Source organism: Somniosus microcephalus, chromosome 12 (assembly GCF_052327205.1).
Source record: "Somniosus microcephalus isolate GS21.2 chromosome 12, FLI_Smic_1.0, whole genome shotgun sequence".
Taxonomy (NCBI): domain Eukaryota; kingdom Metazoa; phylum Chordata; class Chondrichthyes; order Squaliformes; family Somniosidae; genus Somniosus; species Somniosus microcephalus.
Window position 1 is genome coordinate 25677277 of NC_140998.1, and position 17570 is coordinate 25694846.

Genomic DNA, 17570 nt, shown 5'->3' on the forward strand with positions numbered 1-17570 from the left:
TGACATCAGGGAAAAATAGAAAAACGTCAAAGCTAAACGCGCTATATCTGAATTTGCGAAGCATTCGCAACAAAATAGATGAATTAATAGCGCAGATAGAAATTAATAGGTTTGATCTAATAGCCATTACAGAGACGTGGTTGCAAAGTTGGGAACTAAATATTCCAGGACACTTAACTTTTAGAAGAGATAGGCAAAGTAGAAAAGGAGGAGGGGTAGCCCTGATAATAAAGGATGGGATACAGTAGAGAGAAAGGATCTTAGCTCCGAAAATCAAGAAGTAGAATCAGTTTGAGTGGAGCTAAGAAACGGCAAGGGGCTGAAAACATTGGTGGGAGTTGTTTACAGACCCCCAAACAGTCGTCGTAATGTAGGGCAGAGTATAAATCAGGAAATTAGAGGCACATGTAACAAGGGTAATACAGTAATCATGGGGGACTTTAATCTACATATAGACTGGGCAAATCAAATTTGCAGTAATAGTGTGGAGGACAAATTCATGGAATGTATACAAGATAGTTTTCTAGATCAGTATTTGAGGAACCAACTAGGGAACAGGCTATTTTAGATCTAGTATTGTGCAATGAGAAAAGGGTTAATTAATAACCTTGTAGTAAAGGGGCCTTTAGGGAAGAGTGACCATAATATGATAGAATTTTATATTGAGTTTGAAAGTGATTTTGTTAAATCCGAAACTAGGGTCTTCAATCTAAACAAAGCAAACTACGTAGGTGTGAGCGATGAGTTGGCTAAGGTTGATTGGGAAACTACATTAAAAAGTATGACAGTAGACAAGCAATGGCTAGCATTTAAAGAACTACCTGTAATACATAATTTACAACAAATATACATTAATTAAGGCACAAAACCCCCCACAGGAAAAGTGGTCCAACCGTGGCTAACATGAGAAGTTAAAGATAGTATTAGATCAAAGGAAGAGGCTTATAATGTTGCCAAAAAGAGCAGTAAGCCTGAGGATTGGATTTTAGAATTCAGCAAAGGAGAACCAAGAAATTGATATGGAAAGAGAAAAAATGAGAGTAAATTAGCAAGAGACATAAAAACAGATTGTAAACGTTTCTATAGGTATGCAAATAGGAAGGGATTAGTGAAAGTAAACGTGGGCTCATTTGAGGCAGAGACAGGAGAAATTATAATGGGCAATAAGGAAATGGCAGAGGCATTAAACAAATACTTTATATCTGTCTTCACAGTAGAAGACACAAAAAACATTATGGAAATAATGGGGAACCAAGGGTCTAGAGAGAATGAGTACTGTGTACAGTTTTGGGCTCCACACTATAGGAAAGGATGTTGAGGCAATAGAGAAGGTACAGCACAGATTACTAGGATGCCAAACAGAAAATGATGGAAATACTCTGCAGGTCAGGCAACATCTGTGGAGAAACAGAGCTAATATTTCAGGTCTGTGACCCTTTGTCAGAACTGGAAAATGTTAGAGATGTAACAGGTTTCTAAGCAAGAACAGGTGCTTGTCTGGAAACACGGCAGCCAATTTGCACATGTCAAGGTCCCATCAATGATAATGACCAGATAATTTTTTTTTAGTAATATTGGATGAGGGATAAATGTTGGCCAGATTCCCCTGCTGTTCTTCGACATAGTGCCACAGGATCTTTTACATCTACTTGAGAGAACAGACGGGGACTCAGTTTAACATCTCGTCCGAAAGACGGCATCTCTGACAGCGCAGCACTCCCTCAGCACTGCACTGGGAGTGTTGGCCTGGATTTATGTGCGCAAGTCTCTGGAGTGGGACTATGAACCCACAACCATCTGACTCAGAGGCCAGAGCGCTCGCCACGGCTGGGTCCTTAAAATTAAATGCAAGGTCTTTAGGACAGAGAGCATGTACGAATCTTTAATAAAAACAGAAAATGCTGGAAATACTCAGCAGGTCAGGCAACATCTGTGTAGAGAGAGAGAGAAACAGAGTTAGCGTTTCAGGTCGACGACCTTGCGCCAGAACCGTTCCAAACTAAAGCGGAACTAAAGTTATAGCCTGTGTCACCGGAAGGCTTTACAAGGAGCGCCTCCGGAAACTAACCAATCAAAAGGTGCGACGCCATGGCGTCCGATTTTTCTGGCATTTTCTAAACGGGCGAGAGCCCAGGGAATGGAGCGCCTTTAATCGCGGATCGGACAATTGCCGCCTAACTAATGAAATCCTTGAGCCAACTAATTAAATGAAAAAAAAATAGGAAATAAAACTTCGTGTGTGTGTGTGTTCGTTAATGGACATCGCAGCGGGGAAGGAGGGGGCGGCAGTGCCGTAATGTGGTGACCATCAATCAGTGAATGGGCGGGGCGGAAGTGCTGAAACGTCACCACGATGGGCGAGGGCGGTGGAGACAGCGTGCGGGGCGGAAGTGCTGGGTACGTCATGACAATGGACGGTTCAAGGCCGACGGTCTGTGTCGTCACGCCCACCGGCGGCCAAGGCAGAGAGCGGGGTGGAAGTGTTGCAACGTCATAACAATCGCGGGCGGGCGGTCTTGAGGTAGAGGCAGCGTGCGGGGCGGAAGTTCGTTCGGCGTGCGTTGCGAATAAAGGAGGGGGGCGGGGCCCAAGAGGACGACGACGTCACGGCTTTCTAGCATGTTCCAACGGCGAGCAGATAAAGAGTCGAGGAGAGTGGCCGATGGGTGTGCCTGGGTGAAGAGTAGCTGCCATTACCGTCTCGGCTAAAGGGACGGGGGCCCTGAACCTGACGGCCTGGGTATCCGCCCCGGAAATCTCCATCAACGAAGCGCGGTCCTGTTAGATCCATTATATATATATATTTAATTTATTGATTCTGCTTCCACCATCCCCCGCCCTCCGACTCGTGCTGTTGTCACTATGGCCAAGTGGGGACAGGGAGACCCGCGGTGGATCGTGGAGGAGCGGGCCGATGCAACTAACGTCAATAACTGGCATTGGTAAGGGCCATAATAGCCACATATATATGGTTTATTTACATATATATGTAATTTAGATATATGTCCCTTTATATGTTTAGATATATGTCCCTTTATATGTTTAGATATACGTCCCTTTATATATGTTTAGATATACGTCCCTTTATATATGTTTAGATATATGTCCCTTTATATATGTTTAGATATACGTCCCTACATGATTTAGATATACGTCCCTACATGATTTAGATAATGGATTGTGTGTTTTATTTATATATGTATGTATGTATGTGTGTGTATATATATGTGTGTATGTTTTTTTATACATGTGTGCTTTTTAAAAAATATAATCTTTTAATATTTCATGCCAGCTGAGGAAGAACCTTAAGGAGAGTAGGCTGGCTGGAAATGCTTTGTCTTAAAAGACTTTTGTTTTATTTAACAATTGCGCTGATCTGTTTTTTATAGCTGTCATATTTTCTATATAAAACTTTCTGGGCTCCCTGCCACCTTTTTTTTTTCTATTTTTTATAAATACAACTGGGCTGCTGCAGTTGGGAGCTAAATTGCTATGTTCGCCCCCTGCCCGCCCGCCCCAGTGATTTGTGAGAGATTGCATTTTTGCAAGAGTGTGATGATTTAATCCTTTTTTTTGTAACACTTCTCTTACCCCCCCTCCCCACCTCCCAAATACCTTTTGGGGATCTGGTTTGTGTACTTGGAACAAAGCTGTGGCTCAGTGGCTAGCTCTCTCGCCTCAAGGTTGTGGGTTCAAGTCCCACTCCAGAGACTTGAGTACAAAAATCTAGGCTGACACTCCCAGTGCAGTGCTGAGGGAGTGCTGCACTGCCGGAGGTGCCTTCTTTCAAATGAGACGTTAAACCGAGGCCCCGTCTGCGCTCTCGGGTGGATGTAAAAGATCCCATGGCACTATTTTGAAGAAGAGCAGGGGAGTTATCCCTGCTGTCCCGGCCAATATTTATCCCTCAATCAACATCACTAAAACAGATTACCTGGTTATTATCACATTGCTGTTTGTGGGAGCTTGCTGTGTGCAATTGTCAGCCACATTTCCTACATACAACAGTAACTACACTTCAAAAGTACTTCATTGACTGTAAAATGCTTTGGGATGTCCTGAGGTCGTGAAAGGCCCTATATAAATGAAAGAAAGACTTGCATTTCACTACCTCAGGACGTGCTGTAATGTAGGCGATGCGGTAGCCAATTTGTGTACAACCAGCTCCCACAAACAGCAATGTTTGTGGACACCATAACCATCTGACTCCGAGGCGAGGGTGCTACCAACTGAGCCAGGGCTTAAATACAGAAGATAGCATGTGGAAGAGGTAAATCTGGTATGTTATTTTAAACTAGACTGTTGAGAATAGGACAAGGGGGTGAAGGACGAAGCTAGAAAAGGTAAATTGAAGGCTGATTTCAGGACGTGCTTACTTGGAACTGGCTCCCGGGTAGAAGGGTGGAGGTGGCAATGTTGGAATCATTTAAGAAGTGTAATTGGATGCTGCAGTTGGGAGGATTGTATGGTATTTCTGGATGGAAGAATCAAGATAGATGTGGAATAGCATTCTTCATCTGTCCACGTCCTGAAATCAGCCTTTAATTTACCTTTACGATAGCAAAATACTGCAGATGCTGGAAATCCGAAATAACAACAGAAAATGCTGGAAAAACTCAGCAGGCCAGGCAACATCCGTGGAGAGAAATTAGAGTCGACATTTCGGGTGAACTCTTTTTCAAAACTGGAAAGGAAATGAAATAGATCGAAGGCAGGGCTGCGAGAGAACAAAAGAAGTAAAGAGACATTAAGAGGTATTCAAAACCAGACGAGATGGTAATAGGACAGTGGAGACAAAAGACAGCTCCGATTTGGTGTGAAGTGTACTGGCAGGATGGGAGACAGCTGCCATGTGGGAGAGAGGGGGGAAAAAAAGGAAAAGGGGGGGGGGGGGGGGGGGGAAGGTAAAACCCAAAACAAAGGGGTGGGGAAAAAAATAAGTAAAAATGTAATAGGGGCCGAGGTTATGATCTGAAATTGTTGAACTCGATATTGAGTCCAGAAGGCTGCAAAGTGCCTAATCGGAAGATGAGGTGCTGTTCCTCGAGTTTACGTTGAGCTTCCGTGGAACAATGCAAGAGGCCAAGGACGGTGAGGTCCGAGTGGGAATGGAGCGGTGAATTAAAATGACAGGCGACTGGAAGCTCGGGGTCACCCTTACGGACTGAACGGAGGTGTTCCGCAAAGCTAGCTTATACAGATTGATCCAAAGCTTCAGACTTGAGTCAATAGGGATGATTTTAACCTGTTCACAGTAAAGCTGATCTTCAAAATTCATCTGTAGGACAGAGAGAGATGCCTCGAATTGGTCCGTAGATAAACTTAAGTCACTGATGCTGGCAGTCAATGTAGAAAACGAAGAGGGAGCGTGCAACGTGACAGAGGTGAGCAAGGTCGATGGGGAAGCTTCAATTAACAACAGAAAAGGAAAACTGATTTTCTTCTTTGAATGGAACATCCACATGGCATGGACAGGTGAGTCTGCAACAACAACTTTTTTTTCTATAGCGCCTTTAACATAGTAAAACGTCCCAAGGTGCTTCACAGGAGCGTTATCAAACAAAATTTGACACTGAGCCACAAGGGGAAATAGGGCAGATGACCAAAAGCTTGGTCAGAGAGGTGATGCGCCATCAATAACTCCAGAAGACTAAGAGTTAAACTTATAACAAGTAGTCTTTTATTAACAAAAGAATACGAGCATGCCTCTGCTGGTAGACCGATCCTTAAAGCCAGGGGGACTGGAGGTCAATCACCTTTATACTTGGGCTTAGGGGTGGAGCCAGGGGCGGAGCCAGCTGAGGCATGCCCAGACATGTTCTGTACAGGCAGATTAGTGGTTTACCACAAGAGGTAGGTTTGAAGGAGCCCTATCTGTTAACTGAGCTCAGCCACGATGGTGATGAGGGTGTCACAGTACACTTTGGAGGGATAGAAAACAGCCAGCATTCCCATTCTAAATCACTTTTCAGTGAGTCCTACTGGAAGTGCCTACGAAAGGATATCGATGAGGACACGATTGACCTAAGCTGTAATGATGCTTACAGTCAAATAACATGCTGACATGATGTGGCTGGTGAGTAATAGCCACGTGGGCATGGTATTGCCGGATGACCGACAGCTGTGGAACAGTATCCCAGTGAAGAGTCAAAGCCTTGAATGCAGGGGAGAAAATGTGATTTGGAAGAGGGAGGGGAAAGAGCAACGTGCTTTCATCTGCATTCCAGTTTTGACAGTTGGCCCATTTCTTTCAGTAATGCATGTTATTGGGACACAGCTTCAACCTGCCTCTCTCCCTTGGGAGTGCTTAATGCTGCCTCTGTGTCCCCAAAGTTGAACTGTTTCCTTTCCCAGTACTGACATTTTTCACCTTGATTTAGTTTACAAATATTCCTAAATACAATTTTTTAATCAAAAAGGGAACATAAACCAGGTCACTGTCTTTCTAATTTTAAAACCGAAATCACATCCTTAATTAAAAGGATTTCAAATTCCCTCCTCCTCCTCGCTTCCCTCCTTCAGCAAACATTATGCGTTATTTGTGCTGGGCCACGGTTCTATGGGTGCTGGCAGCTATTTGGTACCTTGACTAAATGCCAGTTAGACACATTGTCATTGCAGCAAAGCCTGATTCTATCTACCTGTGCAACGTTACCAGCAGGGTCTGTTGGATAGCAAGCCAGCAGTAAATATATCCAATTTCTCTTCCAAAACAAGTCTAGGGTGGAAAGGATACAAGAGTTCAGTCACACTAAATACCACTACAGTAAGATACACCAGGGACAGGGGTTGGACCTGAGCAGGAGATCGGGTGGTGACCAACGGTGTGGTTTGGAAAAAATACAATTTTAATTAGACTTTTTGATGGTGGACAGAGGTGTAGTCAGAGAATTGAGTATGGAGGCAAGATTGCCAAAGGCACTACCAATTTTGAAATTGCACTCGGGGATAGGGATCCAGGCATGATTAAGTAATTAACAATACAAACCTAGGCCTTTAGTGGTCTGTATAGCCCACTACCAGACCAGGTATGCATGTTAAACTTTCAGTTTTTCACTCCTCCCCTGAGAGAAAGTGTCTTCTGATGTTTAGGCCTCTATTATATGAACAAACCATTTATCTAATTATCTTAGACGGGAGCCTTAATTTCAAGAAGTGTGAAATCTTATAAAGTACAGGAAACTCTGGTATCCGACACTGATGGGACCGAGCTGGTGCCGTTAGATCAAAACTGCCATATAAACCAGTGGCAATTGTTGAGTCTGTGTGTCCCAGTTATGCTTAGGATCAATCACTGGACACAGACAACAAGAATAACTTTTAACAGGTCTTTACTATTTGGAGGTCAGGGCTGAACTGCCCAGCAAATCCCTACACAACACTTATATACCGGTGTGGTCACCACCGGTATTACAGTATACAGCAGCCAAGAGAAAGTAGTACATCTCTTAAGGTAGTTCTCTTAAGGTGGAACAGGTTACATACACCACAATCCTCCCTTTTTAGCTTAACAGTTATATCCCCATTTAACATAACATTATATATATATATATATATATATATATATATATATAATATATACAACTTCATGCAAAACAGTTCAAAGATTCAGTCTCTGAGGAGGCCTCCTGATTCGAGTTGGATAACGCCTTTCAGGGGTCTCTGATTCTCGTTGCTGGGGTGACTCATCTAGTTGGTCTCTTACGGATTGGACATCATCATCAGGTACATTCACTTCTGAGGTAGATGCTTCAGGTTCACTAACTTCTTCCACGGTTGTCTCTGCCGTAACCATGGGTTCGACCCTTGTTCTCGATTCTACCAGTTGGTCAGCATGACGCCGTATTACATTTTCACCAATATCTACCGTGTACATCAGGGGTCCTTGTCTGGCCCGAATTGTTCCAGATTGCCATTTCTCGTTTTTTATAGTCCCGGGCTAACACTGGTTGTCCTATTTCGAAACTCCGAGTGGTCTTGTTATTTATATGCTGGAACTGTTTGTTTTCAACTTCCCTCCGCACATTTGGTTTTAACAAGTCCAACCTGGACCGCAACCTCCTGTTATAGAACATCATGGCAGGACTTTGGTTTGTCACTGCATGAGTGGCGTTTCGATATGCCAGTAGGAATTTGTCCACCTTGTGTTGTAGTGGAATCTGATCTTCGCTCATGGCCTTTATTGCATTTTTGAACGTTTGTACAAATCTCTCGGCCAACCCATTTGTAGCCGGATGATATGGGGCAGAGGTATAATGTTTCACCCCATTCTTCTTCATGAATTTCTGGAATTCTTCTGACACGAACTGCGGTCCGTTGTCTGAACATATTTGTTCTGGCAATCCATTTCTTGCAAATATCGTTCTTATCACCGCGATCGTCTTATCCGAGGTAGTGGTAGTCATCTTAATCACTTCTGGCCATTTAGAATGTGCATCCACCGCAATTAAAAACATGGAGTCCATGAATGGACCAGCAAAGTCAATATGTACACGTTGCCATGGGGTTGAAGGCCATTCCCATGGATGCAGCGGTGCAATCGGAGGTGCATTTTGCACTTTTTGGCACCCTGAGCAGCTTTTAGTCAGATCCTCTATCTGTTGGTCGATACCCGGCCAGCACACATAAGCCCTAGCAAGGCTTTTCATCTTGACTCCCCCCCCCCAGATGACCTTCATGCAGTTCCTTTAGAACTCTCTCTCTTAACTTAGGAGGAATAATCACCCTTGTTCCATACATCAATGTTCCTTGACAGACGGACAGCTGGTCTCGTCTTGCTGAGAATGCCGGTAACAGTGGATCACCATGTGCTGGCCATCCCTTCACTGTCACTTCGTAGACCCGGGACAGTGTCGGGTCGTTCCTGGTTTCTCTTTCAACACTTGCATTGGTGACTGGTAAATATTCGATGATGGTCGAGTGAAATAACTCAACAGGGTCAACCGTCGGTGCCTCCTCCTCTGTAGGTAGTGGCAGGCGCGACAGCCCATCAGCATTACCATGCTGCTTTGTACCTTTGAATTCGATCTGATATTGATGTGCCCCTAGGAAAAGGGACCATCTCTGGAGTCTCTGTGCTGTCATCACCGAAACACCCTTCTTAGGGTTAAAAATGGATACCAACAGCTAGTGGTCTGTCAGAAGTGTAAACTTTTGGCCCTGCAGGTAATGATTAAACTTCTTTACTCCCCACACAAGGCTGAGAGCCTCCCTATCTATCTGAGCATAGTTGCGCTCCACGGAGGTCAATGATCTGGATGCGAACGCAACTGGCCTCTCCAGGCCATTTGGCAACTTGTGTGAGAGTACTGCCCCAATACCATATGGAGAAGCATCACAAGCCAAACGAATAGGCAGCGTTGGGTTGAAGTGAGCCAACACTTCCTCCTGAGGTGATCAATGCCTTGCTTTTGCGAAAGGCCCTCTTACAGTCCTCGCTCCACTTCCATGGTACTCCCTTCTGCAAAAGAGCGTTCAGCGGGTGCAGCACCGTGGATAAATTTGGCAGAAACTTATGGTAATAGTTAATCAACCCTAGGAACGACCTCAACTGGGATACATTATCCGGAGCGGGAGCCTTCACAACAGCTTCGATCTTGTCAGGAGACTTATGAAGCCCCTCCTGGTCAATGACATGACCACAGTATGAGATCCGCTTCTGAAAGAACTCACATTTCTGGCGATTAACTCGAAGTCCATATTCTTTCAATCTGGTGAGCACCAGTTCCAAATTTGCAAGGTGTTCCTCGTCATCATCTCCTGTAATCAGAATATCGTCCAGGTAACATTGTGTGCCTGGAATTCCCTGTAATACCTGTTCCGTGGCCCTCTGCCAAATTGCTGGAGCCGGTGCCACTCCAAAAACCAGTCTGTTATACCGGTACAAGCCTCTATGCGTGTTGATCGTGAGATACTGGCGTGACTCTTCCTCAACTTCCATCTGTAAGTACGCCTGCGCCAGGTCTATCTTGGTGAAGTGTTTCCCGCCAGACAACGAAGTGAAGATATCCTCAATCCGCGGAAGCGGATACTGCACCGTGTGAAGCACCGGATTAACAGTGATCTTGAAATCTCCACAGATGCGAACCTTCCCCGGTTCCCCCGGCTTGTTGCTCAATGAACGCTTCATGACAGGAACAATGGGCGTAGCCCACTCACTCCAGTCTACCTTAGACAGTACTCCTGAACGTTCTAGCCCTTCCAGCTCAGCTTCCACAGCAGGACGTATCGCATAAGGTACCGGTCTGGCTTTGAAAAATTTCGGGTTTGCATGTTCTTCAACCTTGATGTTTGCCGTAATTCCTCTGTGTTCCCAGTCCCTGTTGGAACACCTCTTTAGCATCGTCCAATATTCTGGACAATCGTTTAGGTTTGACATCTTTTTTACCGGAATCTACCGTTAGTGCTTTTAAAGAATGCCAGTCCATATTTATTTTCCTAATCCACTCCCGTCCCAGTAGTGGTGGACCTCCCTCCGGTAGCACATAAGTCCATTCCTCGGCTTTCTTTGCCCTTGTGGACCACCTTTACCTCTATCTTCCCGATGGGGTATACTCTTTGCCCCGTGTATGTTTTCAATACAATCTCCGTATCCCGTAGGGGAATATGTGGGAATAACCTTTTGTAATCTTGCTTATTCATGACCGTCAATGCCGATCCAGTGTCCAATGCCATCTTCACTTGGACTCCTGCTATCTGAAGTGTGACCCAAATTGTTTGGAGGTCTGCTTCCTTACCAACATTGTGTACTCTTAGACTACCCAGTTCATTACTGCTGGAGTCTGAATCTGACTTCTGTTCGTTCGAACTGTTCTCTGTCACCTTGTGTACCTTTCTGTACTTTTCCTGCGGTGACTTTTTGTTGCTGGTCTTCTTTCCTGACCGGCATACTTTAGCTATGTGACCAAGCCTGCCACATTTTCTGCATTCCTGATTTTTGAACCAGCACTGGTTCTGATCGTGCGTTGTCTTTCCACAACGATAACATTTTACTGTACCCAAGACCATTTGATTGGTGCTGAGTTCCGGTGACCGTAGCTGCATTTCCGCCGTGCCTCTCGCTGCGGCTTCTTGCGATGCTGCAATAGTGGCAGCTTTATCAAGCGTAAGATCATTCTCCTCAAGCAGTCGCTTTTGTGTTCCTTCTTTTAACAATCCACACACAAATTTATCTCTCGGCGCATCTGCTAGTCCTGTTCCAAACTGACAGTACTTCGATAGCTTACGCAGTTCAATTAAAAATTCGGCGTTGCTTTCGTCTTTCAGCTGCGTTCTTCTGTAAAATTTAAATCATTCCGCTATCATCAGCGGCGTGGGGTTTAAATGATTTTTCAGGACAGTAACAATATTCGCGAAAGTCTGATCCGCCGGTTTATTTGGTGATAGAAGGTGCTTCAATAGCCCGTATGTCTTCGCACCCATTGAGCTTAATAAGGTTAGTGCTTTCTCATCATCTGGTACCTTATTTGCTTTACAATAAACTTCCATGCGTTCTACATACGTGGTCCAATCTTCGATATCGCTATCAAAGGTATTAATGTTCCCATGTTTAGGCATCCTTGCAAGTTTTTAAATTTTTCTTTTTCTCAAAATGGCGGCTTGCCACGCTTGTCTTCTTCCCCCGCCTACTAAAATGGCGGCTTCCCGCGCTTGGCGGTCTTTCCCACGCTCGTCTTCTTCCCCCGCCGACTACAATGGCGGATACCCGCGTTTGCCTTCTTCCCCCGCTGGCTGCAATGGCGATTGCCGTGCTGCTGCCGTTCTCGCCTCCCCAGCGGTTCTCAATTCCCCGACGCTGCTTGCCTCGCAGCCCCGCTTGCAGCCCGGTCCTTTACACCGGCTGCGTTTGAGTTCTCCGCGGCTCTCGTGCCTTAAGCTGCCCCAGTCGCTGCGCTTCTCGGCCTCGATTGCAGCCCGGCCCTTTCTACCGGCCGTGGTCGAGTTCTCCGCCCTTATTCCTCCGTTTTCCCTCCCCTACTCCACAGCCAACGCGGCCGACTTTCTGCTCGTGTCGCTGATCGGCTTACCCACCACCGTGGTAGAAGGGATGATCACTGCCTGTCGCTGATGGAGGGCTTCGTGGTCAGAATTTTTCTTTTAACCCGGGTTCTCGATGCCTCCCGTGCGATGGTGCTCAGCAGGATGATGAGGGCGGATGCCTCTTCTCGACGCCCGTTCTGAGGACGAAGCTGCCTTGGATGTAAAACTGCCGCAGGGTAAGATCGGACTCGTCGCCACTGTTAAGTCTGTGTGTCCCAGTTATGCTTATTATAAATCACTGGACACAGACCACAAGAATAACTTTAACAGGTCTTTACTATTCGGAGGTCAGGGCTGAACTGCCCAGCAAATCCCTACACAACCATATATACCGGTGTGGTCACCACCGGTATTACAGTATACAGCAGCCAAGAGAAAGTAGTACATCTCTTAAGGTAGTTCTCAAGGTGGAACAGGTTACATACACCACAGCAATGTTAAAACATAGAGCTTTTCAGCTCCATGTGAATCAACAAACCCTGTTGCTCAGCAACAGCTTCAAAACAGTCGGCTGCAGCTGCAAGCGTCTCTAGCTGAAGTTGTTGCTTAGCTACAGACCTTGCAGAGCCTGACTGGGGAGGGGAAAAAAGCAACGAGAAGTAAAAAAACTTATAGAAAACGGCTCCTGAATTTTGCCGGTAGATAGAGCTTTCGGACTTTTAACCTCCGGTTAAACGAAAGTTTCCTGTAGTATGCTTTGGGGAAATGGAAATAATTTTAGATTGGGAAGCAGCGTAGGAAAAACTAGGGCTTGTCTGATTTATATTGTGCTCACCTTGATGAGAAATTCTTAATAAATCTAATTAATAAAGTAAAAAATAGTTTAGCCAGCTCTTTTTCCACCACCCCCCACCTGCTGAAGTTGATAGGTTTTGTTCATTAAAATTTCTGCCTGTATCGCTGCATAAACTTGATATTCTTCCACTGTAGGGACTTCAAAAACTGGAATTAAATATAAAGGAACTGTGGAGATACCAAATCTCTCAGATGAAAATGATGTTGATGAAGTAGATGTAAGTTTTTCTTTTTATATAATCTTTGTTAATTATCCCTATTCTGGAGCTAAATTAGACAGCACTTTCAAAGAGCTGGCATAGGCCCGACGGGCCAAATGATCTCCTGTGCTGTAAGCTTCTATGATTCTATTCTATCATTTTTCAGTTTGCTTTAGCTGAAAGGTGTCAGGGCCTGCTGCCAAACTTTTCCCAATTCTCCTGGAAAGCGCGAGTTGCCATCTTGTCTGGGCTTGCCCATCTGTTCCACTCGTTCTTCCCCTGGTCCCTGCTTGAGACGGTCTGGATTGGGACCGAAGAGTGGGAGGAGTTGAACCTGTCCCCTTCCATGCATTGAAACTGATCATCGTTGTCCAACACACTGCAGCCGCTTCTCTGAAACCTAACTCTGTTTATTACACCAGTATCTCCTAGGTGTAGTCAACTTTGCTAAAAGTATATTATATTATTACCTAAAAATGGAGTGCAACTTGTGCATCAAAGAGAGCAATTTGGAACTTTTTGATGAACAGAAGCAAATTAATCAATAGCATGAAACTGGCTATTTCAGCTCTGCAGCTGCACCACTAAGCTAGAAGAGGCTAAGTGCTGCTTTACATATATACGTTAAAAACTGCTGAAAATCAAACCAGTCCTAAGCCCATCTTTGAGACTGACTTTATTGACATTTTGCTTTGTAAAATGAGCATCGATTTTAATTGAAGTTATTTAGAAATTCATTTTTAAAATGTCTACAGCTGCAATACTCATCCCTTGTGTTGCCTGGTAAAGTTCATGGTATTTAGTTCAGTTAAGTGTTCTCTTCCGCCTTCCTTCCCCTCCCTCCATAATTGCCTTCGTGCTTTCTTTACTGTTCCCAGTTGCACTTTATAAAACAATGTAGTGTATTTGTTCTATGTCGGGGAAGGATAATGCTTCACAAATAGAGGATTGGCTAACTAACAGAAAACAGAGAGAGTCGGGATAAATGGGTCATTTTCAGGTTGGCAAACTAACTAGTGGGGTGCTGCAGGGATCAGTGCTGGGGCCTCAACTATTTACAATCTATATCAATGACGTGGATGAAGGGACCGAGTGTACTGTAGCCAGATTTGCTGACGATACAAAGATAGGTGGGAAAGCAAGTTGTGAGGAGGACACAGTCTGCAAAAGGATATAGATAGGTTAAATGAGTGGGCAAAAATTTGGTAGATGGAGTAAATGTGAGATTATCCACTTTGATAGGAGGAATAGAAAAGCATAACATTATTTAACTGGAGAGAGACTACAGAATGTTGCGGTAAGAGGGGTGTGGGTGTCCTCGTACATGAAACACAAAACGTTGGCATGCAGGTACAGCAAGTAATTAGGAAGGCACATGGAATGTTGGCCTTTATTGCAAGGGGGCTGGAGTATAAACGTAGGCAAGTCTTGCTACAACTGTACAGAGTGTTGGTGAGATCATGAGTACTGCATACAGTTTTCCTTATTTAAGGAGGGATATACTTGCATTGGAGGCAGTTCAGAGAATGTTTTACTAGGTTGATTCCTAGGTTGTCTTATGAAGAAAGGTTGAGCAGGTTGGCCTATACTCATTGGAGTTTAGAAGAATGAGAGGTGATCTTATTGAAACATAAGATTCTGAGGGGGCTCGACAAGGTAGATGCTGAGAGGATGTTTTCCCTCTTGGGGGAATCTAGAACTAGGGGGCATAGTTTCAGAATAAGGGGTCGCCCATTAAGACTGAGATGAGGAGGAATTTCTTCTGAGGTTTGTGAATCTGTGGAATTCTCTACCCCAGAGAGCTGTGGAGGCTGTGTCATTGAATATATTCAAGGCTGAGATAGACCGATATTTGAACTATAGGGGAGTCGAGGGTTATGGGGAACAGGCAGAAAAGTGGAGTTGAGGCCAAGAGTGGATCAGCCATGATCTTATTGAATGGTGGAGCAGGCTCGAGGGGCCGAATGGCCGACTCCTGCTCCTGTTTCTTGTGTTCATTTCCCCCCCCCCCCCCCCTTGAAGTAATTACAAGATGAACACAGAGTTGTGGTAGTGTTAATGCAGGAAAAAATATTTGCAAGGAGTTGGCAATAAATATGATCCTATATAAAAAGAACTAGCTGGGGAGCCCCGCGTTGCGAGGGCAATTTTGGGGCGCTTGGTCTCCCTGCCCCTGTGTGTGCCCCCTCTCCCTGTCATGTCCTCTCCCTGTCATGTCCTCTCCCGTCATGTCCTCTCCCCCGTCATGTCCTCTCCCCGTCATGTCCTCTCCCCGTCATGTCCTCTCCCGTCATGTCCTCTCCCCGTCATGTCCTCTCCCGTCATGTCCTCTCCCCGTCATGTCCTCTCCCCGTCATGTCCTCTCCCCGTCATGTCCTCTCCCCGTCATGTCCTCTCCCCGTCATGTCTCTCCCGTCATGTCCTCTCCCCGTCATGTCCTCTCCCCGTCATGTCCCTCTCCCCGTCATGTCCTCTCCCGTCATGTCCTCTCCCCGTCATGTCCTCTCCCCGTCATGTCCTCTCCCCGTCATGTCCTCTCCCCGTCATGTCCTCTCCCCGTCATGTCCTCTCCCCGTCATGTCCTCTCCCCGTCATGTCCTCTCCCCGTCATGTCCTCTCCCGTCATGTCCTCTCCCCGTCATGTCCTCTCCCCGTCATGTCCTCTCCCGTCATGTCCTCTCCCGTCATGTCCTCTCCCCGTCATGTCCTCTCCCCGTCATGTCCCTCTCCCCGTCATGTCCTCTCCCCGTCATGTCCTCTCCCCCGTCATGTCCTCTCCCCGTCATGTCCTCATCCCGTCATGTCCTCTCCCCGTCATGTCCTCTCCCCGTCATGTCCTCTCCTCCGTTCATGTCCTCTCCCCGTCATGTCCTCTCCCCGTCATGTCCTCTCCCCGTCATGTCCTCTCCCGTCATGTCTCTCCCCGTCATGTCCTCTCCCCGTCATGTCCTCTCCCCGTCATGTCCTCTCCCCGTCATGTCCTCTCCCCGTCATGTCCTCTCCCCGTCATGTCCTCTCCCCGTCATGTCCTCTCCCCGTCATGTCCTCTCCCCGTCATGTCCTCTCCCCGTCATGTCCTCTCCCCGTCATGTCCTCTCCCCGTCATGTCCTCTCCCCGTCATGTCCTCTCCCGTCATGTCCTCTCCCCGTCATGTCCTCTCCCGTCATGTCCTCTCCCGTCATGTCCTCTCCCCGTCATGTCCTCTCCCCGTCATGTCCTCTCCCCGTCATGTCCTCTCCCCGTCATGTCCTCTCCCCGTCATGTCCTCTCCCGTCATGTCCTCTCCCCGTCATGTCCTCTCCCCGTCATGTCCTCTCCCCGTCATGTCCTCTCCCCGTCATGTCTCTCCCCGTCTGTCTCTCCCCGTCATGTCCTCTCCCCGTCATGTCCTCTCCCGTCATGTCCTCTCCCCGTCATGTCCTCTCCCCGTCATGTCCTTCTCCCCGTCATGTCCTCTCCCCGTCATGTCTCTCCCCGTCATGTCCTCTCCCCGTCATGTCCTCTCCCCGTCATGTCCTCTCCCCGTCATGTCCTCTCCCCGTCATGTCCTCTCCCCGTCATGTCCTCTCCCCCGTCATGTCCTCTCCCCGTCATGTCCTCTCCCCGTCATGTCCTCTCCCCGTCATGTCCTCTCCCCGTCATGTCCTCTCCCCGTCATGTCCTCTCCCCGTCATGTCCTCTCCCCGTCATGTCCTCTCCCGTCATGTCCTCTCCCCGTCATGTCCTCTCCCCGTCATGTCCTCTCCCCGTCATGTCCTCTCCCCGTCATGTCCTCTCCCCCGTCATGTCCTCTCCCCGTCATGTCCTCTCCCCGTCATGTCCTCTCCCCGTCATGTCCTCTCCCCGTCATGTCCTCTCCCCGTCATGTCCTCTCCCCGTCATGTCCTCTCCCCGTCATGTCCTCTCCCCGTCATGTCCTCTCCCCGTCATGTCCTCTCCCCGTCATGTCCTCTCCCCGTCATGTCCTCTCCCCGTCATGTCCTCTCCCCGTCATGTCCTCTCCCCGTCATGTCCTCTCCCCGTCATGTCCTCTCCCCGTCATGTCCTCTCCCCGTCATGTCCTCTCCCCGTCATGTCCTCTCCCCGTCATGTCCTCTCCCCCGTCATGTCCTCTCCCCGTCATGTCCTCTCCCCGTCATGTCCTCTCCCCGTCATGTCCTCCTCCCCGTCATGTCCTCTCCCCGTCATGTCCTCTCCCCGTCATGTCCTCTCCCCGTCATGTCCTCTCCCCGTCATGTCCTCTCCCCGTCATGTCCCTCTCCCGTCATGTCTCTCCCCGTCATGTCCTCTCCCGTCATGTCCTCTCCCGTCATGTCCTACTCCCCGTCATGTCCTCTCCCCGTCATGTCCTCTCTCCCTTCATGTCTCTCCCGTCATGTCCTCCTCCCCTTCAGTCCTCTCCCCGTCATGTCCTCTCCCCGTAATGTTCCTCTCCCCGTCATGTCCTCTCCCCGTATGTCTCTCCCCGTCCCATGTCCTCTCCCCGTCTTTCCTCTCCCCGTCATGTCCTCCCCTCATCCCCCCGTCATGTCCCT

General features: G+C 47.1%; 1 protein-coding gene across 1 annotated transcript in view; it reads left to right on the top strand.

Annotated features, from left to right (window-relative positions):
• Window positions 1-2531: 2531 nt before the first annotated feature.
• The window catches only part of LOC147109082 (activator of 90 kDa heat shock protein ATPase homolog 1-like), a 30918-nt gene continuing 15879 nt past the window's right edge, over window positions 2532-17570 (top strand). The window contains 3 exon segments of the mRNA XM_086002672.1: window positions 2532-2942; window positions 5285-5475; window positions 12970-13052. Coding sequence (XP_085858798.1) covers window positions 2863-2942; window positions 5285-5475; window positions 12970-13052 — 354 coding nt within the window. The 5' untranslated portion in view covers window positions 2532-2862.